This window comes from Polypterus senegalus, chromosome 13, assembly GCF_016835505.1.
Source record: "Polypterus senegalus isolate Bchr_013 chromosome 13, ASM1683550v1, whole genome shotgun sequence".
Lineage (NCBI taxonomy): Eukaryota > Metazoa > Chordata > Cladistia > Polypteriformes > Polypteridae > Polypterus > Polypterus senegalus.
This window is the reverse complement of record NC_053166.1, coordinates 70,370,911-70,394,974: the sequence shown is the minus strand read 5'-3', so window position 1 is coordinate 70,394,974 and position 24,064 is coordinate 70,370,911. Positions and strand designations below refer to the sequence as shown.

General features: G+C 40.7%; 1 protein-coding gene across 3 annotated transcripts in view; it reads left to right on the top strand.

The window, feature by feature from the left end:
• Positions 1 to 12,017, top strand: part of ccdc120a (coiled-coil domain containing 120a) — a 241,063-nt gene extending 229,046 nt beyond the window's left edge. The window contains exons 9-11 of one of the 3 annotated variants that reach the window (XM_039774107.1): positions 5,190 to 5,294; positions 5,765 to 6,781; positions 10,887 to 12,017. In XM_039774107.1, coding sequence (XP_039630041.1) covers positions 5,190 to 5,294; positions 5,765 to 6,781; positions 10,887 to 10,992 — 1,228 coding nt within the window. In that variant the 3' untranslated portion in view covers positions 10,993 to 12,017. The remainder of the gene's footprint in view (positions 1 to 5,189; positions 5,295 to 5,764; positions 6,782 to 10,886) is intronic. The other 2 variants (XM_039774104.1, XM_039774105.1) reach the window with 2 other exon arrangements.
• The last annotated feature ends 12,047 nt before the right edge of the window (positions 12,018 to 24,064 follow it).

Genomic DNA, 24,064 nt, shown 5'->3' with positions numbered 1-24,064 from the left:
GCTGAAATAACAGAACAGCGAAAAAACATTGAATATATTGTTCGGATTTAAACTTTAAGTCCGTCTTTAAGATCGTCTAATTTGTGTTGCCAGCGAGAATTAAAAGATTCCAAAAACGTTGACGCGGTATTTAGTTCTGTGAGACGGAGACTTTTAACATGAGATTCTTTCAAGTCACGCCATACTTACAACTATTTTCAAACAAGACCACGGTCATCTAACCTCAGTCATGTGAATGCTTTTGTCAGACACACTTCCTGCGCTCTCAGCTCTTATAAATTTTATCAGGACAATAATTTTATACGTTCTAGATGACACGACTAAGAGAAGAAGAAAGAGCATGGACAAACATTGCAAAAAGTCATTTGTTAGAGAGAAAGAAACGATATTCACTCAAAGGCAGTTATACGTTGCGTTGTCACAATGTAAGTCTAAACACGGAATCAAAATTCAATGTGATTTTGAAGAAAAGTTAATTCCAAATATTGTTTTTACTAAAGTTTTAAAGTAACAGTGAGAAGCCAGAGATTTGTAGATCATCTAATTCGTGTTGCCATGAGGGAAAATTAGTGTTTCTTCCCAATAAAGAGGTGTATCCATGAGAATTAAAAGATTTGTTATTTGGTGAAAGTGAAATCCACACACTCGAGCAGCAGAGATGCGAAATGACTGGCACACAGCGCAGGTTTGGGTTTGGCAAGCAAAGCGAGCAGGGGGCAAAGCCCCCTAGTTTCAAAAAAAAAAAAAAAAAGGGCTTACTCTACTATCTAACCCTCATCACAGTTTAAAAAACATTTTGCTGTCATTTTTAAAGTGATATATTAGGCTGCTATGTATTGGTTTAATTGGTTAAATTTTGCTAAGGTAAAGATAACAGAGAGAGGTCACCATGTCAGAACTTTTTCTCATGTCTTAACCCTTTCTCATGTGCGAACTGCTATTAAAAGGATAGATAGATGGATGAATAAATGGATACAAGTATAGTGGGCATCCAAATAAGTTATACAGAAATGTATTAACAAGTACAACGGCATAGACAGGAGATATTAAATTAACCAGCCTGCCTGCATTGTAATCTCTGGTTTACAGTGTTTGAGGCACGGTATTCCACAGCGTTATCATTTATCAATATTAGTTAGGTTGATTGGCTACTCCAGACTGGCCCAGTGTGAGTGCAAGTCTATGTGCAGATGGCACCCTGCAGTAAACCGGCATCATGTCCTGGGATGGTTTCTGCCTTGTGCCCAGTGCTGCTAGGATAGGTTGTGACACTCCTGTGATCCTGAAATGTATAAAGTGGATTTGAGAATATTTCATTATGTACAATATGAGGGTAAATCAAAAAATAAGGGCAATGTGAAAATGATGAGGTAGAAGCTGAGGCAAAACAACATGTTTCCAATGACTTATGGGTAGTTTGAACATGCACAGCACAGCGCTATGCTGTTCGTCTAGGTAAAGCCAGGGCCAAATGAATAAGTAGGATTGCACCATTTTTTTTAGCAGTGCATTCTAGTAAGATTTCTTTGGACAGATGGAGTGAAACCTGCTGAAATTCACTAAAGGATGTTGGCTTGTTCAGATCCGTGCACTGTTGGGGTATCCATCTTGTACAAACCTTACAGTACCCCAAGTCATTACGCAATGTGGCATGCACAGATCCATAACTGATATCCAAATGTGCAGAAACAGAGGGCAATGTAATCCGTTGGTCTTCTCTGATGTAGGGATTCTCCACGTTCATATGTTTCTGATGTTGATGGTCGACTAGATCCGGCTTCATTGGTAGCACTTGTTCTTCCCGCTTTAAACCTTTCTAACCATTAATAAACTTTTCCATTGATCATTCTGTTTTCACTTCTGTACTAAGCCAACATCCTTGGGAGAATTTCAGCAGGTTTTACTTTCTCTGCCCAAAGAACTGAAGTGTCACAATGGTGCAATCCATCAATGGTTTGTCCATGTTAATTTGACCTTGGCTTCAACTAGACCAATATCAGAACATTGCACTGTGTGTGTTCAAAACATAGATTGTGACAACTTCTATCCTTAGAGGTTAATTTTCAAATTACCTTTACTTTTTGATTTACCATTGTAATATCTTTATGAAAGAAAACGCTGCAACAGCTTATTGTGTTCAGTTACAGTATTAAGGTGTGTCATCCAGAGCATTATTAGCAGACATCATCTGTAATTAACAAATACACATGAGAAAGGCCCATCAAGATGTTTAACAACAGTGAGTAATAACTGAAAAGCATTCTTTAAAATGGTAAACAATACCTCAAAACACTGTTGTCATTGTTCATCTATCATCACTGTGCTAGCCTGTCTTGACATCAGAACAGACATGTGGATGTGCTGCAGTTAGAAAGCTTCCATTAAGAAAGGAATGCAAGATTCACAAGCTAATACACGTATCACATCATGGAAAATGTGATGGAAGTCGACGGTAAATTAAAAAGAAAATCTAAAGCTTCAATAATTGAACAAAATCTGTATGTGTGGCTAAAACAAATCAACACTTGGTAAGAGCTTGGTTTGATAAGTATGATAAGGCATTTCCTTATGTGGTATTGGAATGGGCTTAAAGATTTATCAATGGAATGGTAGATAAGTAGCAAGTTACAAAGAAAAAGGTCTACAATGCTATGCCTACTAGTGCTATGAAGCATATTGCAGCGGTGACGTTTTATTTCATTTTGCAGCGTAACAATGGTCCAAAGTACACAAAAACATTATCCTTACAATATAATGTAGCACTTGTTCATGGTAAACATTATTCCAAAGCATATGTTGGTTCCCCACAGAGAGTGGTAATAAAGAGTAATAATCTTGGAATTTTTAACATCATTAATGTCTTAAAATTGGAGTTTTAAAAGTCCTCCCCGACAACCCCTGAGATGCCAACACATAAAAGTCAAGTTCAAAGCGAAACATTATACATCAGATCCTTGGAGATTAATTCACAGGGGGAAAAAAAAAGTAAATGACAGCACACAGATGGGCACCTCCTGCACCGTTTCAAAGACAGACGTCTGTACACTAATTGTTGTTCACACACTGGTAACCCCTCCATATTTTCCAATCTACATGCTACTTGACTTGTTAGGGAATAGCAAAGTCATCATTACTGGGGCAATTCTTCCCGCTGACTAATAACATGTCTGTTCTTTGAGATACGTATCAAGTTATTATTGTGGGTTCTTCAAGTTTGGGCCAATATTTTTTTTATATTTTGCAGCACTTTCTGTTTTTAAAGCGTGTCTTTCATAAAAATGTATTCTGAATTGTCTGTCGAAGCAATTCAGACATTAGTAAATATGATTGAAACTTACCCAGATGAGGGTGGCTGGGTACAGGAGACTATCCTGACTGTGTTAACCAAATGGTGGGAACCAAGCCTTGACAGATCACCAGTTCATCACTGCACACGTTTGTGTGTTCTCCCACACTCATCTGTCACTAGGCCACTTTAGAACCACCAAGTCATCTAATAATGAAATGTGCATCTTTCAGATGTGGGATGAAAGCAAGCATCTCAGAGAAATGTTATGCAGACTCCCCACTGACGATGAACCAGATTAGAGTTGGGTCAAAGTTGCCTTGACCTGTGAAGAGTAGTGTTTGTCTTAACATGCAGCCCCAGAACGCACAGTCTTCCTTGTTTACAATTATTTGTTTATTGTTTACTTGCTATGTTACATGTTGAAGACAGATAATAGATTACATTTTTAAATATTTGATATATCTTGTCCTATGTGCGCCTTCAATGCCTTTCCTTGGTTTTCTCGTGTGTCTGAACCTCTCTTACCTGCCGCTCCCTCTCTTGAGCGCATTCCCATACAGCCTGCTTGCCAGTCCCTCTTTTTGAGGAGCCTGGTTCACCTCCTGTCCATTTTTATACTTCGTCTTTGAACACGACTCTCTGTGTGCCACCTCATATGTCCCACAATCGTTCTTTCCATTTTGATTCCGTCACCAAAGGACTAATCAGATTGCTCAGAGGGACTGGAATCCCGCACACTCTCACACGCACAACTTAGCGTTTTATTCTATAGTAGATGCTAATCAAGCTGGAGTAAGACACTTGACATATTGAAATGAGAACAACATTCTTAGGGAAAAAAAAAAATTGTAAAAAAATTAAACACAAACCTGTATGATTCACATCTTGCTATAAACAGTATGTCACCCACACTTTCCAAAGAGCATGAAACAACAAACTTAACTTAAGTTGCTTTTTCCTTTTGAAAAATGAAGATCCTTCCTGTCTTAGCAAGTACATATTATGTGAATTAATTGCACATTCTTAGATCTGGATTTCTTTATGCTGTACGTGGTAAATAGCCTTTTAAGATCAATGCCAATATTGACTCTGGTGCAGCAATTGCCTTAAGTGACCATCCAATGTCGATAAACACTTGGCTTTCTAGAATGCCCATACTGTGCGCTGGTAGGCTCTTGGCATGCCTGAAGATGCAGCATGGGTACACCTAACTTGATGTACCAGAAGTGGCAGCAGTATGGATTGAGCATCTTGTTTAAGACTAGGGTCTAAGCTAGTGTTTTCATGCTGGGACGATTTAATTTGGTAAGAGTTTATTGGCATCACTGGTGCTGTGCTGAACTTTTTCTTTTACATTTCCATTATTGCCAAAACTGTGGATAATTACACCTTTAACCTTACCTTAAGCCCCATTTGGCCCACCCTGGGTTATAATGCCTAATTTGTAGCCATAGTCATCTTCCTCCACAAACATCTGAGACAAAAGTAAAACAGCAGAAAACCTTTTTACTTACTACGTCCAGGAACATTTGCTGAAAGGTGGGCATTGCAGCTATGATGCACCTCATATCTTGCGTATTCTCTTTGAAGAATCTCCCTGGCTGTTGCAGTTTCTGTGGGAACGAACTAAGGGATAAGAGAAGGAAATGAATCTGACAGGAACAGAATGTGATTAGCACAGAGAAACTGGTGAAAGCTGACACATCTCTCACCAGTCTACCAACCATACCTCTCAATGTAGAAAGAAACCGGAGAATTGCATCTTTAATAGAACCATTTGTATTAAGTAAGAAATTGGTAGTATAGGTAAGTTCAAAACGCAGAAAATGTACAGGAGATCACTATGAAAAGGCAAATACAACAATCTTCATTTTGTTTTCTTCCTTCCACTAACCTACAGCCCAACTCGCAGTCTTCCTCGAAGTGCTTCTAATATGGAGGGCAGAAGTGTTCCGGCTACACCTCAGCTACCACGGATGGCAGCACAGAATAGTAAGCAGATAAGGTAAGAAACGCATGGTAATTGACTTGAAACGTCATCCTCTGTCCTCTCTGTTTTCCAGTTTCCTGATATAAGTGTGCACTCTCTGCAATAAGATGAAAGGTGACAACAAGTTATTTTGCAGTCGCATCTTCTTGTATTAAAAATGATAAGAATATTGGTGCTGGACTTAATGTGGTGTCTTGGGAATGCAATACCTTTCTTTCTAGCATCTGCTACTTTGATGAATTTATCTTTATTTCTTGCTAAACAATTCTCTGATTCTGCTATATTTCTGAGTAAAATTGTGGTTCTCGGCACACATCATTTTAAATGCATTTTTCAGAAACAGCTATTTCATCAATAAAACTTAATCTTTTGCAGATCAAGCCCTTTTAAATGCAAGACATACAGTAATTGTGGTTGTTTTCGCAGTGTTCTCATCGACATAAACCTCTGATTGTGGTCTCACTTTTGTTCACTTTTTCTCTTAGGGCTGACGTCCAGGGTCCTTTAAGGCAGTGGACAGACATGCCGGATTCCTCCAAGGAGGAAATTGCACCAACTCTGGAGTCTTTTGAGAGAGCAGGTTGCCCTTACTCAGCCCGCACACGTCGTAGCAACAGCTCTGAAGCACTACTTGACCGCTCTTCTTTTCCAGAGGTTGGAAAACCAGGTCTGATTGGCAAGGGGATGGGCACACGAGGACCCTTCAAGAGTTCTGAAACCTTGACAGATGGCAAGCTGCGACAACCTTATCGGAGTCCTGAACGGTATAATGGCAATAGCCACCCTGAACAGGGCAGGGTGAGGGCCTCAGTTGGAGGAAGGGCCACGTACAATGAAATCCTCTTAGACTATGTGTTAGAGAAGCAGATGCAGCAGCAGCAGCAACAACAACAACAACAACAACAGCAGCAGCAGCATTGTGCTCGCTCATGGCTAGATGTCCAGCCGGGATCACCCACACCTTCCCAGTTTAATGGATGTCACTATAGTCGTTTGGCTCAGCATGAGTTTACTCCTTCCCCTACAAACCCACATTTTGGGGCTAATTTGAATAGCTTTGGCCTTGGCAGCTGTAGCCCCATGATTCGAAGCAAAGAAAGTCGAAGAGTCAAGGTGACTCGGACCAAGTCATGTGGACCCTTCATTCCAGTACAGCAGTACCAGCACAGCCAGCAGGATGCCCTTCTTTTATCAGAATTTTCCCAGCCATCTCCACAGGTCCCTGAAGTTCCTCGCCGTGGTTTGCCACCACCAGATGAATGCAGTCGTAACCTTCACAAAGCCTTGGCATTGGAAGGGCTGAGGGACTGGTATATAAGAAATGCACTTGGGCATGCTGCTGCACAGAGCAGGGGTATTCAAAGGCCTGATATGCCACAGCGAAGAGCACCACATCAGCCGCAGGGTCCAGCACAGCAATACCAGTGTCCGCCTGAACAATACTGTCGCAGCCCCCAGCTCTCTCAGTCAGTCACTTTTCATGGACACCCACTCCATGGCAGGTTGGTATCTCTAAAACAAAACACTTAGTTATGTGAATATTTTTATAGGATATACTTAGAGAGGCTAGAAAAAAATAAAAAGACCAGATCACTGCAGCTTTTATGGGGGAGTAGGTAGGTAACCTGTACAGTACAGCTAGAGGGAGCAGGTAAGAAAGTGTATGGTCAGCATTATGAAGGGTTAAACCTAAAGTACAGTCTGTCTGATGTTTGGAGTTTTTCACAAGATACGTAGAAGTTTCATACAAAAGAGTTGTGCCTTAACCCATATGCAGCAACTTCCAGCAGTGTTGGGGGGATACCTAAATATAATGAGGCTAAATAAATGAAATTCTCACCAGGCATTGATCTAAACTCAAGAAATCCACAAATATAAAGAATTCACAACATTAAACTCCATAAATAAAGGTATGTATAATAAAGTGGAATCACACAGGGATAACCTGTTTAACATGCTAAGAAAAAAGCAGTCGACCAAGGCAAGGAATCAGCTGAAATTCATTCATAAGTTAGAAAGTAATTTCACCTCTTATCTGTGCAAACTGACATCAAGTGGGAAATAACTCCCACATTTCGACAAATCACTGTGGGGTCCCCAAAGCAGGTAGGGTAGTGCGGTCCATTCCGTTAGGTACAGTGCGTAATAAAGTTTTCAGTCGTCACCGTGCCGTGGTCAGGTGAGCATCGAGACTTTTTTCAAAAATGGCGAATCTGTAGCTGTGACACAGAGGGTGTTTCGCACTCGGTTCGGTTTACGTGCTAATGAAAGTGTTCCAGACCGGAAAATGATTTTGCTGTGGGTTCAAAGAGTAAGGGCAACAGGATCTGCACTGAATTGTCATCCCATTGATTGAAAACACCGGACTCGAATTTCACCTTCAAACTGACTGCTAATCCTAGACGTTCACATACTTTTGCCACTCACAAATATGTAATATTCAATCATTTTCCTCAATAGATAAATGACCAAGTATAATAATTTTGTCTCATTTGTTTAACTGGTTTCTCTTTATCTACTTTTAGGACTTGAGTGAAAATCTGATGATGTTTTAGGTCATATTTATGCAGAAATACAGAAAATTCTAAAGGGTTCACAAACTTTCAAGTACAACTGTACCTTAATTTATGGCCTTTAATGCTGTGAATTCTTTATTTGTGGAATTCTTGAGTTAATACCAATGCCTAGTGAGAATTTTATGTGAATATCTTCATTGGAAATATATTTACTGAAAAAAATGTTGACATGTTCAATACTTATTTCCCCCCACTGTGTATAATGACGACACCAGTGCTTTTGATTAATTACAAAATTTGTATGGAAAGAAAATGGTACTTTAAGATATTCATAAAATATTTTAATCATACAGCATTGTGTGAGACAAAGTTATTTATTTATTTGTTTGTTTATTTCTTTATTTTCTTTGGCGGTTTTCTGTAACCCAAGCATGTTACCAAGAGTCCTCATCAAAGCCGACGTTGTACTATTACTTATTGCTTTAGTTTCAGTTATAAAAACAAGGTACTGTTTTTATCTTATCTATTTAAGAAATAATTGAAATTTGTCTCTATCCATCTCAATTGAAAACTAACAGTAAAAAAATATCAAGAGAGAAGATGAATGAGCGAACAAATGCTCCTTGTTAAGTCTCCATTTCCAGTACCATATGTGTGAATACATCTCAAAAACAAAATCTGGAATTAAATTTCAAAGTGGTTTAAATTGTTTTTTAGTAATACCATCATGAACTCTTTAATGAAAATCCATGGTATACAGTTGTGGATGTGCAAAGCCAAGGTAAAGAGAGATGTATCATAGAAGAAGAGCCAACACATATTGTAACATAGTGTAAAATGAGACATTCGTACATAACAGGAATATAACTACACACTACAAGACACACACACACATATATATATATATATATGTGTGTGTGTGTGTATATATATACTGTATATATATGTATATATATATGTCATTTCATACCCACATTATCTGGAGACAACCAAGAGTAAATGTTGCTTAAAACTGGGTGGGAACAATTAGATGGCTCACTGAACGTCGCATTTCTAAAGCAATCCAATCATGAAGGACGGTGATTTTGAACTGCAAAGATCAGAGGTGCTCTTGTTGTTAACGTGGTCTAAAAGAGAGCAAGCTTCTGTTTATGAAAGCTGAAAAGTCTCCTAAAAACCCTATTAGATGTATAAATGTATGTGGCATGTGCAGAGCGCACATTGCACGTTTGAAAAATTAAACGTAACCTGCTGCAAGGGAAAAAGCTTTCTGTAGAGTGCATTGGCATTCGAGGGCATTAAAGGACAAGTGGTGCACGTGAATGATACGTCGCTGGTGCAGTGTGTGCTTTCTGTTGTTCAGTGTTACGATAATAGTGTAGTGTAGTTAACGTGAGCTTGAAAGAATTGCCAGCTATGCTTGTAAAAATTAAAATTTGAAGTAAAGTGTGTGTCACACTCCATCAAAAGGACTGCTATTTAAGAAAGCTGATAACGAAGAGCCACAGGAGATGCAGATTTCAGTACTCAAAACACCCGATTCAACAAATCTGCCTAACAACACCAGTAGGGGCACATATGAGGCTGCACAACATCCATCTTCTGATTATACGTTTAAACAAATAACTAAAGAAATTTGACATTAGCGTCTAATTGGAAATGCAAACATAAATAGATAAATAAAATGCAAATATGACAAAATAGCCACAGCATTTTAATATGTTGTATATCCATCAACCACAACGCTTGTCTAAACACTGTTTGCTGTTATTATATCATACTGTAATGCAACAGTTAAAATTACAGAAAGATATTGTAATAGGCAGAGGCACTTCTCTTAACACGTGGAGCACAGTAGGCTGAGGTGGTCTCTGTGTGTGTCCATCTGGCTGTCTGTCTCCACTGTTGCAGTGCTCATTAATTATTAAACTTCAGTTACCTGGTGCTAGAGAGCTCTTTAATGGATAACAGAAATTCCACCGTTTTGCTTCCTCTCAGAGTCAAGTCTTGTGTTCAGAATCTTTTGCACTCTTCCAAAAGCGAATGGTCTTAGGAAGAAGCCCTCCGAGTGTGTTCTTTGCTGCACAGGGTTTTGCTGCTATTCACCACCAACGTTTTAACAGTTTGTCCCTGTGAGACTAATACTAACATAGGGCATAGAGCAGAACAAATCCTGGACAGGGTGCCAGTCCATCTCAGGGTGAGCACACACACGATTTAGCATTGCCAGTTCACCTAACCTGCATATCTGATGAAACCCACGCAGACATGGGGACAACATGCAAACCACATGCAGGGGGAACTTCAATTGTTGCTGCCCTATAAGTAATGGGGATTCCTTAATATTATATGAGCCTCACTTAATCTGAAGTATATTTTATAACATGTTTTCTACCTCCCTGAGGAGAATACCGGAGAGAAGAGGCAGGACTCGGTTGTCAGATGTTTAAAGCTTTCACTTCTCTTTCTCTCTCTCTCTCTCTCTCCATCCTTTTCCTGTTCTTTTACCTCATTCATCTTCTCCAGTCTTTTCTAAACAGACTCCAGTATGTCTAAAATGTAGTGCCAAGCGTTGCTACATATTTAAAACCTTAAAAGCATATTACTGCTACACATCAAAAATTACATTGGTTACCTGTCTTTTTTCACATCCAATATTACCCTCTCCTGCTAGTTTTTATGGTCCTTCCTGGTCCAGTGAGTCCTACCTTATCGGTTTTCCTTATTGAACCCATATGTTCCACTTCGCTCTTCTGATTTTATACTGCTAACCACTCCATTGTGCAGATTGCTTACTAGGGGCCCACAGTTATGAAAAGCCCTCCCTGTCTCTGGAGCTTTTTTTAAATCTAAGCTTAAAACTTTTTAATATTGCTTTTTGTTAACTTAAGTATACATACTGGACTATTTAATGATATGTTTTAACTTTTTATACTAATGTAGTGTCCTTGGGTGTTTTAGGAGGTGCTTTTAAATAAAATGTATGTATTATTATTGACCATAATTCTCCATCTGCTGTTTATTGCATATCGGTGCAGATCAGTTCAGCTACTTAGTGACTTGTCTCTCTCTGTCTGTCTCTCACCTGCAGGCACTTGGAGCTCTCCCTCTATCGGGACTCCTTTCACCATCAGGTAGAGGATCTCAGTCTGCAGGACCCCACAACAGACACGCCGTCCCCGGGGACACTTGTTTGACAAAAACCAGAGAGATTGTGAATACTTCAAAACACTAACCAGGGGGCAGTGGATGCCATCTGTCTGGCTGAACATTTGCAACTAGTGGAATGAGCTCTTTTCAATCAAGTTCACTGAATGGTCTCTGTAGCCCCCGGCTGCCGCTAATCATCTGTACATTCCAGAAGTCATCCCAGATGACCCCTTTGACTGCAGTGGCTCAGGCACATAGTTTACAACTTGTTCACTTTTTTTATTGTTACGAACATATCTCTGACTTAATCTTTTAAACAAATCGAAGGCATGTAAATGCCACCATTGCAGGTGTACGATGTCATGATGCTAGGCAAAGTCTTCCTATAATTCCTAAACGTTGTCCAGTATGAATCCCAAAAACAAACTGTGGTTTGACAATCATATTTTTTAATAACTGTTAGGTTCAGCAGTCAGGAAGAGATGGAGATATTTGAACAGTACTTGTTAATCACCCATTTGCATTTATTGAATAATGTCTTCCTTCAACTGGCGACATCTGTTTACCAGAAACACAGAAGATGAGCTTAGTGACCAGTCCAGTGACAGCCAGGACCCCACACATTCCGTAACATAAGCAGGTCTTATGTGTGTGCTTCAGCATCCAAATTAGCATTCATTAGCCTGTTGGAACAGCACGGAGTGGTAGGCCTACCTTCTGGCTTATCCCCCACACACACACTTGACAAATAAAGCTGCAGGGGAGTTGTTGGGTTGGGGGGGGCATTTGGGTGTCTAGTCCATGTCTAGCCACGAAGCGGGTTCAGAGCAGATGGAAATGAGACAGGCAGCCAACTAAGAACAGAGAATTTCATTTAACACGGAAGACGACGGCCACAACACTCTTGAGCTGCTTTATGTATTAGGAGGCATTCACAACTGTGAGTGATCGAGTTCTGGCCACATCATCAATTAAACTCTCTTGGAGGGGTTTGTTTACCTTTGTTTCCATGTTTTGGGTTTTTTTTCTCTCTTTGCCTTAGTTAAAATGTTAATTTAAATATGTAAATATTTATATGCATATACTGTACCTATATACAGTTATATGTATTGCGTATTTATAAATAAATGCATACACATATACACACATAAAGAATCGTAATTGTGTTTCTATGTTGAGCTCTTTTTATTTTGTAAAGAAAAAAGCAAAAACAAAAAAGAAAAAAACGGTTGAAAAAGATTGTTGTTAAATAAAGGATCTCTAACACGTATATGAGAAGTGTATCTTTTACTATTTTCTGCATGTCATTCTGTACGTGCTGACTGCATACATTATGAGTTCTAATATCCCAAAATGAGTGTTTATCCATTTTTGTGGTGGTAATTTTGTGATGCCGGATCTCAAGCTGTCTACGTCCTCAGAGTTACAACTCCTAACATGAATGTCTTCGCCAGTTTTGGTTCATTTCTCTGATGCTCTGCTCGTAATCGGCAGACCCCCACTCTCTTTGTACACTTTTCATGCTAAATTCCAAGTTCCGTAATAACGGATAATGGTTCACAGCTCTAGGCCTTGGGGTTTCATTTCCAGCCTGGCCACTCTCAGTGTGGTGTTGGCAACTTCTACCTGTGTTTGAAGTGGTTTCCTCCATTATTCCAAAACTTCTAATAATTTATGTGTCGGAGATTGTAAATTGGCCTGAAGTGGAGGTGTGCGTGTTCTGCAGTCGAGTGCCAAACCATTCAGGGCCGTGTCCTGTGTCGTGCCAGCCAGCTACTAGCATCGTATTCTTCAGCTACCCTGACACACACAGTAAACAGGTTCATAAGTGGATGGTTGGTTAGTTAGTGACATTCCCGATGGGAGACCAGGGATCAGGGGGTGCCTTGGACTGTTGCCCTTTCTGAGACTTGTGGCTTTGTTTAATCCCCGGTCAGGTCCCTTTATTCTACTGAGGTGAAAGTGAGAGACACAGAAAAGGCCATTTATTTCACGGCACACCAAGACATTCGTCTTCTACCTAATAAAACTTAAAGATATGTGATAATGGCTAGCATTAGCATGAGCTGGAATGCTCAAGGTCAGTTTGAAATTGCGTGTTGTCAAAGGACAAAAAGAAGACAATGGTTCTTATGTTAATTAGAATCACGTATATGATGTATATAACACTTGTGTTCTTCCCTTTTTAATGGACCCTGTGATTGACTAGTGCCAAAGCCATGATGGGCTCCTGTCTTCAGCCCCCCACTATTAATATAAACAGCTCTTTGTGACCATGTAGCGGATAAAGCAGGTTTAGAAAATGAGTAGCTTGCTGGTCAAATGAATGATCAGCAGTATGGTGTTTACCCATAAACCATCTTCACTGTGTCAGACACTCGTTACACACAAGCACCCTAGCTCTTGGCAAATGAAGATTATTATAAACTACAAACGTTTTTGTGTGAAAACTGAAAATGATCCAGTTGTGAATTCCAGATCCACTGAATAGTTAAATGATGGAGAACATTAATCCAGAAAACTCCTTTCTTTACAACCCTAAAACAACCAACTTGTTTTATATGTGCTTTTATTAAGATACAGCTTCTCATTCAGTTACAGCTATGGGAGGCACTGATAAGAAGACCCTTTTATTTTTAAACTGCCCACCTATCTGGTTTTAGGTTTGGAGATTAAAGCAGGTGTATTAAGTGTAAAACTGTTCTGTCATTTCACTGAAAGGGAATTAATGTATTGCAAGTACACTGCAAATATTTGACTTGAAATTACAGTAATGCAGGGATGCTGCTAAATTCATTTCAGTGAAAAAATAGAGAATTTATTAACATGCTGTAGTTCATTTTCCCGTCTGAAGGGCCCAGTAAACAGTAGAGATGGTGCTAGATTGCCATCTTGTGGGGGATGTATGTCACATTTCAGATAAAGTACTGTTTTGTTTCCCCAAAAGAAGTACACGGCCTTGAAGTAAGCTAAGTGACATGGGGTGGTGGAGTGGCTGCTTTCTCACAGACCTAGGAGCCGGTTATCAGTACCCTCCTGGTCAATGTCTGCACATATCACTGCATTGGGTATTACAGTTTTCACCCGGTTTGGTTTGGCAACTCTAAATACCACCCAGATTTGATTTCTGGCCCAGTCATTCTTTGTGCAGCTCTCATGTTCTCCCCATGTACATCTGGGTTTACTCGGGTACTTCAGCATTTACTGAAATTTAGATTATTTTGAGATTCTGAAGTGTCGTGATCTGTACTTGAGATTCTGAAGTGTCCTGATCTGTACAAGCATCCCATCAAGGGCTCGTTCTACTCTAGCTTTAATATCAAAGGCAGCATCAGTAAATTAAGTTCAAGAAAATTATAAATAATTCACATGTTGCTTTAGGACATATTTAAGTTTTGTTGGGGAATCGGTGGATAATTTAAGAGTTTCTGTTGTACCCATTAGAGGGAAGCACAGGCCCACAGCTAACAGGCTGCACTGCAGTTTCCACATTCCTCACTTAAGAACATCGACGTCTTTCTTTATAGCTTGTTAGAAAGAAACTGAATCACTTGGGGCCTCATGTATAAATGGTGCGTACGAACGTTTCCATGCTCAAATCGTGATGTATAAAACCTAAACTTGGTGTAAAGCCATCCACATTTTCACGGTAGCTCCAACCCTGGTGTACGCACGTTCTCTGCTCAGTTTTGCAAACTGCTGTTACCCAGTGTCAAAGCAGTGCTACTGTTCCAGTGTGGTTTCCCTTTCTTTTTTAGATCCACATCCCTGACGTGGCTTTATAAATACACTGAAATTAACCTCATATTGTTTATTAGTTTAATGCATCTGATTGTAATTGACTTGTAACAATACAATGGTCCACAGAATGGCCAAACTATGCCAAATACCATAACTGCTTTAGTGTCGTTACTCTCACTGCCCTTTCTTCTTCTTTCAGCTGCTCCCATTAGGAGTTGCCATAGCGGATCATCTTTTTCCATATCACTCTCACTGCACCACTCAGAGTATTTATATCACGATATCTGAGTGGGGAATCATAGATCTACAGCAGCTGACTGGAAAGAGAATTATCGGGATACAGCATCAAACACACGCTGCCTCAGCCATGCTGTCTATTGAACTGCTCTCATACAGCAAACACTTCAGAGCCTTTCCTGTAGGGACATCGCAGTTTAGAAACAGTTTCGTCCCAAGAACTATAAACGCACTCAATCAGTCCATCAATTGCTCCTTGAGAACTCTTTGTATTTTTAAGTACAATCACCTCACTGTAAACTTGCACTAAATTTATAATTTTGCACAACCTGAGCCACTTTATAAAGTGTGTATTTTACATATGATGACGATATCATTTGTAAGATGAAATTCAGCAAAATATGTTTTTGCATTATACAGATAAAACTTTAACTTAATTTAAATAATCTATATGGTTAATAATTAAACATGTGAGGACACAGCGCCGCAGCGCTAGCAAGGAGCTGGTGCTCCGTTCATGGATTGTTCCTGCCTCGCGCTGTATTCTTGCTTGTGCTGGCATGACACTGGAAGGATAGAATAATTAAACATGTACTACGAAGATATTTCAATGTTCCTTAAAAGTTTTGAAGAATCGGCGCTAAGCTTACAGATGGCTTACCGTCTATTACAGAACTGATTGTGTGGCGATTGGGTATTTGGAGAAAGAAAAGGAAGGACAGGAATTGGAGGTTAAAACGTTTGAAAGAGACAGTACTGCTACAATAAATTATTTCATCGAAGGTCGCACACGGCACAGCAAGCATCTTGCGTGAGACATGAACAATCACTGTACCACCGTGTTCCCATGTTTAATAACGTGCTTTTAACTCCTATCATCATGAAAATGATATCACGTATACATCTCAGTATTTTAATTATTCAGAGAGCTGTAATATCACAAATGTAATGGATTCTGTGTCCTGTTGGAGGAAGAGAGAGCCAGTTTTAGAAGCACGTAGTGATTCACACACATAGATCACATAGAAGATCAAATACAAAACAAAGCATTTAACGTGCTACTTTAGCTACGATGGGATTTGAGAAACAAGTAAATTAAATGACTTTAAGATGAATTTATGATGTTCTACTTTAATGACAAAATAAATTACATGATTAAAGTGGACATTTAGAGATTAAAGTTAACATTTCGTGCTATGTCCCCACTATGTGCCTATTTTTTTTTTTAAATCTCTGAACCCTAATAAGCTTTCATATGACACTCAGACGGTGGGCTATGACTCGCCTTTTCACGGCGACTTTGATATCTGACAACTACTTTTTTATTTCGGGTAATGTGCGACTTTGTAAACTTGAGCTTTCGAGTTTCTCCGACACTCTGTTACTCGATCAACTTCCTTTTCTTGTTTATACCACTGTTTAAACCAACAAATAGTACATTTTTCTTTGCCTCCACTTGGTATTCGCTGAAATTTTTATATTTTCCCCCATGCTTTTGCCATTGCCTTTTCACAGAACGCGGAGCTTAAGGGCTATTTATATTGATTTGCATATTCAAAGAGGTGTAATTCTGGGAGGAGTTGGGGGCGGGACAGCAGGCGCGTGCAAGTGCGTTACTTTTCACGCTGACCGGGATTTATGGAGCAGAAGAACATGGAAGTTGGTGTTCGCACAGATGTATGCATCTGGATTTTTTTGTGTGTAAGCACATTTCCGCTTTTGTCCGTACGCCATATTAGAGTGTGAATTCTACACATGCCATTATGCATGAGGCCCTTTCTCTTAACACTTTCAATGTACCCAATAAAGTGTGCTTTCTCCCATTATTAACTTTATATGATACTATCTATGTAAACTATAAACTACCCATAATGATCCAATAAAATGATCAACACACAGCCTGAAGCTGCCACCTTCTCAGAGTTTGTTCCCCTTATGCTGGCTATGGTAGATAGAAAAATGAAAGAAAAATGAGAAATATGGCAAGTTATTTTTCATTGTAATTAATGCTTTTGCTTGCTGTATCAGATTGTGATGTCCGGGTTAGCTGCAGCTGGCATTACCAGGGATAGAGTGGACAATGGGGACACATGACAGGCAGAAGGTAGCTGCAAAGAGCTTTTATTATTAACAAAGTGTCCTCACAGTACATAAAGCACCAAATCTGTTTTTCAAAACCAGATACAATCCCAATAAAACTGTGTTTACGGTGGAGGTTAAATACACCATCAATAAATGAGTTTAAAATGAGTTAAACAAAAACACAGGAACTTTTTAAGGGTGAATTTCACACAAACATTAGAAAATGTTTCTTCATACAGAGGACCGTAGACGCGCAGGGCTGTGGAGTCGGAGTCAGCAAAATGTAAATTGTAATGTGCTAAAATATCCAGTTTCACATATATTAATTAGAAAAAAAATCTAGCCATTGTTAAAATGACTTATTTAATTTTTAAAGTTTCATCTTTTGTTTCATGCTACTCAAAATTTGTGACTTCTTTAATAAATAAAAAAAGCCACAATGGCATTGCTATAGACTTTAAATCCAAACTTTAACAGGTCAGGGTGCTAAAAAGTAGTCTGATGATCCACAGTGGAAGTGACAATGAGTCAGATTCAAAGGTTTTGTGTACCGACTCCCGAGCCCTGTGCACATGGAATAAGTGACCACGTAGCGTGGCAGACCCTAGGAATTAAGTGAAGAGGACTGGCAAGCGTGTTGGGCTGAATGGCCTATTCTCATCTAAATCTCTCTAATGTTCTAAAAATAAATATCCTACAATAAAACTGAACTTAATCACTGAGGGGATTCATTCATTAGAGCCATCATGAGTCTCGATGCTCGATGTCTCAAAAAAATCACATCCCTACTACTTACCCATCAGGTCTGCACTAGCAGATGATGTGTCCAAAGAATATTTATTTGTATCGCACATTTTCATTCAAGCCATGTAGCTCAAATTGGTTTACATGATGACAAAAAGATAGTTAAATGAAGTGGCAACCAAAAAGGTTAGGCAATAATATTAAAGAATAAGTAACAAAGGAAAAAGGTAAGGTGATATAGCTGGGAGGACAAAACAAACAAAAACAGTCTGCAGAAAAATAAAATTTGCAGGGGTTCTAGGGCCCAGAAGACCACCCAACCCCCACTGGGCATTCTACCTAACATAAATGGTCATAAATCAGACGTCTTTGTTTTTATGTTTCACGTGATAGGATTTGATGATGTTGGTCTTGTGGACAACTGGGACACCCGCCTTCAGGCAATCTATTAACGCAGGGGGCTGCATTGTGCCTTGGCCAGCTGGTGGCGGCGCAGATTGTCACCACTTAAGAACCAGAAAAGACAGCAGAGATTAGTAGAGATTGTGGATCCCTGAAAAGTATGATAATTGTATGCCCATATAGTCTATCAGGAAATCAACTAAAATGCAGCTACAAAAAAAGCCATATTAAAGGTTTTTTAGCAGTTTTTTTTTTTTAAAGTGTTCACAGTATTAGCCTTAGTGAATTTCTGTCCGCAACGTATTCCAGATTTTGGGTGTCCAACAGCAAAAGACCACCTCACCACTTGTTTTCAGCATGGCTGATGGAATTATAAGCAGACCACCAATCGACGATCTAAGGTTTACGACTTGGAGTGTAGGGGGCAGGCATTCTAAAATATAGGAAAGAGCAAGATTATTTAAGGCTTTATAAACCATTAGTCGTAGTCAATTCTGAATGACACGTGTAACCAATGTAACAACACTAAAACTGACGAGAGGAGCTCAGATTTTCTTTTTCTACTTAAGATTCTGTCTGCTGCATTCTGCACTCATTGCAACCGATTGATGTCTTTCTTGGGTTGTCCTGAAAGGAGTGCGTTACAGTAATCTAGTCAACTAAAAACTAATTTTTCAGTGTCTTGTAAAGTTATGAGGTCTAACTTTTGCTATATTCCTTAAGTGAAAAGATGCAGTTTTAGTAATCTGGTTAATTTAGGTCAGAGTCAATGATAATCCCTAAATGTTCTACCTCTCCCTTGATTTTTAAACCTAAGTGATCAAGTTTATTTCTAATACCCTCACTATTTCCATGTTTGCCAGTTACTGAGATTTCTACTATCAGCCATTTGGAAATACAAGTAAGACATTGGATCAGAGAGCCAAGAGCATCATGGTCATCAGGTGCTATCAATAAATAAAGCTGTGTGTTGTGCTGCTTTACCTTTAAATGGTCCTTTGCTGCTATCCCTCGGTGTCTGCGAGGAACACAAGTCTTGCTTCTTTCTCCTCAGCTTTTTCTGGAAGCCCACTCGGAGTGGTCGGTCATCCCTGTGACTCCCTCAGGACCACCTCTCAGCCGCCTGCCTTCATTCTCAATCAGCACTGTGGCTAAGCCACTTAGCACTTTTATCTTCTGTCAGTTTTGTTTTTCCATTTTCTCTTTCTTTTTAACCTCTCAACGTATTATTATTTGTCCTGAGCTTTCTTTCTAGATCTTGTGGTAAAGTGAGGTCCATGGCTGATAAATAGAGAATTGATGCGCTCACATCTTGGTAAGAGGGGGTGTGGTAGCGTGGCGAGAGTGGTTCCTGGGCGTGATGTGGGAGCAAAAGGCCCTACACTAAGATCACAGGTGACCCTAAGTGGCGCTGGGAGCTGCTAATCGACGCAGCTGTGTCACATTCCCATTTTAAAAGGGGAAGCATGAGAATGATGAATTGGGAAGGATCATGAATCAAGAAAAGATGGTGGTTAAATGGAGAAAGAAAGAGAGAGTAGGAGGCGGAAGGAGCCAGTGCGAGTGAGCTGAGAAGAGTGGGCTCAAGGGAGAGAAGGCAGGCTACTGGGAAGTGAGAGCCCCTTTGAGCGGAGTGACAGGCTGACGTCTGGTGCTGAAGGGGTGATTGCTCTGGCTGAGCAACTTGGGGTGCCAGAACGATGTGCATTAAAGTTGCGACTCGCTGTATAAGACCGGAAAGGCAGCGGGGGTCAAGGAGGCTTGGGAGGAGAGCACCAGTGTGAGCGTCCTGGCCATTGGGGACCCAAGTCTTAGTCCGGCGAGGGAACCTTTCTGTATCCATGGGACAGCAGACAACTGGACCTGAAGGAAAGTCAGCTGCTAGGGCGACTCCTCTGCTGCCAGGCCAGTACAGGATAAGCAGAGTTAAAAGAGGAATGCACCAGGCTTTTTAAAAAGGACTGTTTACCGCCAGTGTTTTTCTTTTTAACCTCATTTTAATTGATTTATTCATTGGGATTATTACTTTAACCTCCGCTTAACACCTTGTTTTATGGATTATTTATTTATGAATTTTGAAGCACTGCATTTTATTTATTTGGACACAGTTTTGATTTGTTTTTAATAAAAGCACTGAACACTTTAGCACTTTCCTCTTGCTTCATGTGGTGTCCTCATTTGTGAAGCTCATCCCAGTCATGACTATCGATGGTGTCTGGTTCAAGAGGCTCCCAAATAAGAAGATGAAGCATGGAGCCGGACCCACACCATCACAGATCTCCCTTTTAATTCAGGCTCCGTTTATCTCCGTAGGCACAGGCACCTTAATTGCAAACTTCAGAGCACTAAGGAGGAAACCAGCTGAACCACTCGCGCCTGCATGTGAAACAAGTCAAACCAATATCCTCATCAAAACCCCATGGCTGTTCATTCACATTAACGTGCGCAGTTACCTCCACCCAGAGCCTAAGCACACTGTCATGGAACCCAAAACATGTATCACCACACTTCTACGTAACAATTGTATTAAATATATCAGGAAGTCAGAGATCTCAGGTTCAAGAGTAGAAAAGACAAATGGACAAAGAGGAGAAGAAAGAAAAACAAAATTCTGTCCTCAAATGCTTAGTAAAGGGACATATTTAACAAATGGAAGGATGTCCGTTTTACTAAAGACAATACAAGCTAATGATTCAAAGGGGCCAATAGGCAGATCTGTATGATACCGCAATATGGCAGGATGTGTCTCGGGCACTACAGTACAACATTAAAGTAGTCCTTCACATTCTGATGCCAGTTTTGCATTTGAATGGCTTTTTACAAATCCACTCAAATTACAGGGCCTTCTGAAAATCTTCACACCTTTTCACTTTTTTCACATTTTGATACGTTACAACCTTGTCCTAAAGTCATTTAAATTCATTTTCCCCTTTTCAAACATTTAATACCCAAGAATGACAAAGTGAAAAAGAGGATAATAGGAATTTTTGCAAACTAAAAATAAACTGAATTATCCAATTGTTACAAGCATTCCAACCCTCTGCTATGAGACTTGAAATCTGGCTCAGGTGTATCCAATTCCATTGATCGCCATTGATATATTTCTACACCTTGTTTGGAGACCACCTGTTGTCAATTGAATTGATTAGACATGATTAATAAAGGCACATATCACATCTATCTACAGAAGGTCCCATAGCTGACAATATGTATTAGAGCAAAAGCCAAGCCATGAGGTCAAAGGAATTGCTTACAGAGTTTAGAGACAGGATTATCTTGAGGCATAGATCTAGGGAAAGCTACAAAAAAAAAAAACTTCTGCAGCTTTGAAGCTTTCAAAGATCACAGTGGCATCCATAATTCTCAAATGGAAGTAGTTTGGAACAACCACAATAATGGCTGGAGACTGAGTCATTGGGAGAGAAAGATTAAAAGAGGTGACCAAGAACCTGATGGTCACAAATTGTGGAATTGGGAGAAATGTCCAGAAGGACAACTGCAACCACCAATCTGGGTTTTATGGCAGAGCGACTAGATGACACATGAAGTCCATTTGGAGTCTGCAAAAAGGCACCTAAAGGACACTCCAACTATGAGAAGCAGGATTGTCTAGTCTGAGGAAACCAAGATTTGAACTGTTTGGCTTCAATTCTAAGTGTCATGTCTGGCAGAAACCAGGAACTGCCCATTATCTGCGCAATACCATCTCAGCAGTGAAGCATGGTGGTGGCAGCATTTTGCTGTGATGTTGTTTTTCAGCAGTAGGGACTTAGTATAAGACTAGTTAGAATTGACACAAAGCTGAACCAAGCAAGGTATGGAGATATCCTTAATAAAATCCTACTCCAGAGACACCAGAATGGGCCAAAGGTTCAACTGCCAACAGGACAAAGACCATAAGCACAAAGCAAAGATGACACAGTGGTAGCTTAGGATCAACTTTTTGATGACTTTTAGGCCGGGGTTATACTTCACGCAACGCATGCTGCAGCGGACGCTCCTGCTATGCAAGCGTTGTAGTGTTTATACTTGCGTGTGTACTTTATGTAAATCTGGAGGAATCCACCAGGTGGCAGTGCAAGATATCATCACGGTGAGAACAGGTTCGGCTTCTCTGTGTTGTGAATTGCCTGGAACACCCATTAAATTCCGATTACACCTTTCCGCAATATCTCTGAAAAGGATGTTTAATGATTAAATCTATCAGTCCAGGGATTTGTCCATTTCAGCTAACATTGGGCACAAGGCAGAAAGAATCCCTGGACGAGGCATCGGCTCATCGCAAGGTGAATACAAGCACTCACATACACTGGCGTCATTTTAGTGTAACCAAATCTGCATATCTTTGGAAAGAAACCGGAGCACACTGAGGAAACCTCAGCGACGTGACTCCCTGCAAGACAGATGCGCTAACGCTTCGCCACCTTGTCACCCCCATGTGTGTAATTATTAACAGTATTCATTATTTAAACGAAATTACCGATTTATTTGCAAAATGTAACATACATACTTTAATGCATTTCATCATGAAAGTGATATCAAGTTGTGTCCCCGGCCGGGACGCCCAGGAGGACCGGAGGAGGACTTGTGCTTCCTCCAGACCGTGAGGGGGCGTTCGTCCTGGTTATGTAGGGGGCATCAGGGGAAGGGCTTGGAAGCCCAGCCCTGTAGGGACCCGTGGCCACCGCCAGGCGACGCCCCGATGCCGGAGTATCCCATGTGGGACCCGGTCGGGGCTGGAGCCCAGCCGGGACACCCAGGAGGACCGGAGGAGGGCTCGTGCCTCCTCCAGACCACAAGGGGGCGATCGCCCTGGTTGTATTGGGGACCACGGGTAGAGGGATTGGAAGCCCAACCTTGTAGGGGCCCGTGGCCACCGCCAGGCGGCGCCCAGGTGCCTTAGGAACCCTGGAACCCAGCACTTCCGCCACACTGGGGTGTGGTCATGACTGATTGCCGGGAAGCAGCTGGAGCCTATCCGGGTTCCCATATAAGGGGCCGCCTCCCTTCAGTCGAGAGTGGATGTTGGGTGGAAGAGGACAGAGCTGGAGAGAGGACGGGAGGCGGTCGAGAGAGAGGCACAGTGACTAAGAGTGTGGCCTGGACAGTTGGGGGAACGGTGCGAGAGGCACTGGGGGTGCACATGAGCACAGTATTGTAAATATTATTATAAATAAATAGTGTGTGGTGGAACTATGTTGTCCGTCTGCCTGTGTCCAGGTCCCAGTCCACAAAGTATAAATCTAAGGATTCCATATGTGCAGAGAGTTGAAATATCATACATTTAATGTGCTCAGTATGGCAATCTATTGCTGGCGATCCGCTGCTGTCAGGACCGGTTGGAAACCCTTGAAAAAAAGACGGCACAGAAGACGGTATGTGAGACTTTTAAAATGTATCGTGTCATTACGATCAGGAATATGCGACGCTTGAATATAAAAGCACCACGAATACATCTGTATGTCTGCGTTTTGCTTCACCACCAAACCATTCATCAAACATAGAAGCGTGCACACCGATCTCGTAGGATCCGCATAGCGACTTTCTGTCACAATTAGATAGTAAACAGAGACTCTGACATCACATTCCAACTTTTATCACCCTACACCCCTCAAACTTTTTGCTGGTACGGCAACTTGCGCACCCGTCGTGTTTATTTCTGAGGACCTGCTCAGAGGACCCATCAAATGAACGCTGAGAATGCCTGGCAGCCATGATGCGCGTATGCGTTCTGAGAGTGAAGTATAAATGAGCCCTAATAGGCCCGGCCACAGCCTTGGCATGAACCCAATCAAACATTTCTGGAGAGACCTGAAAACAACAGTGTCCATCAACAGAGCTTGAGGATCTGCAGTGAAGAATGGCAGACAATCCTTAAATCTAGGTGTGTGAATTTTGTTGAGTCAGACCCAA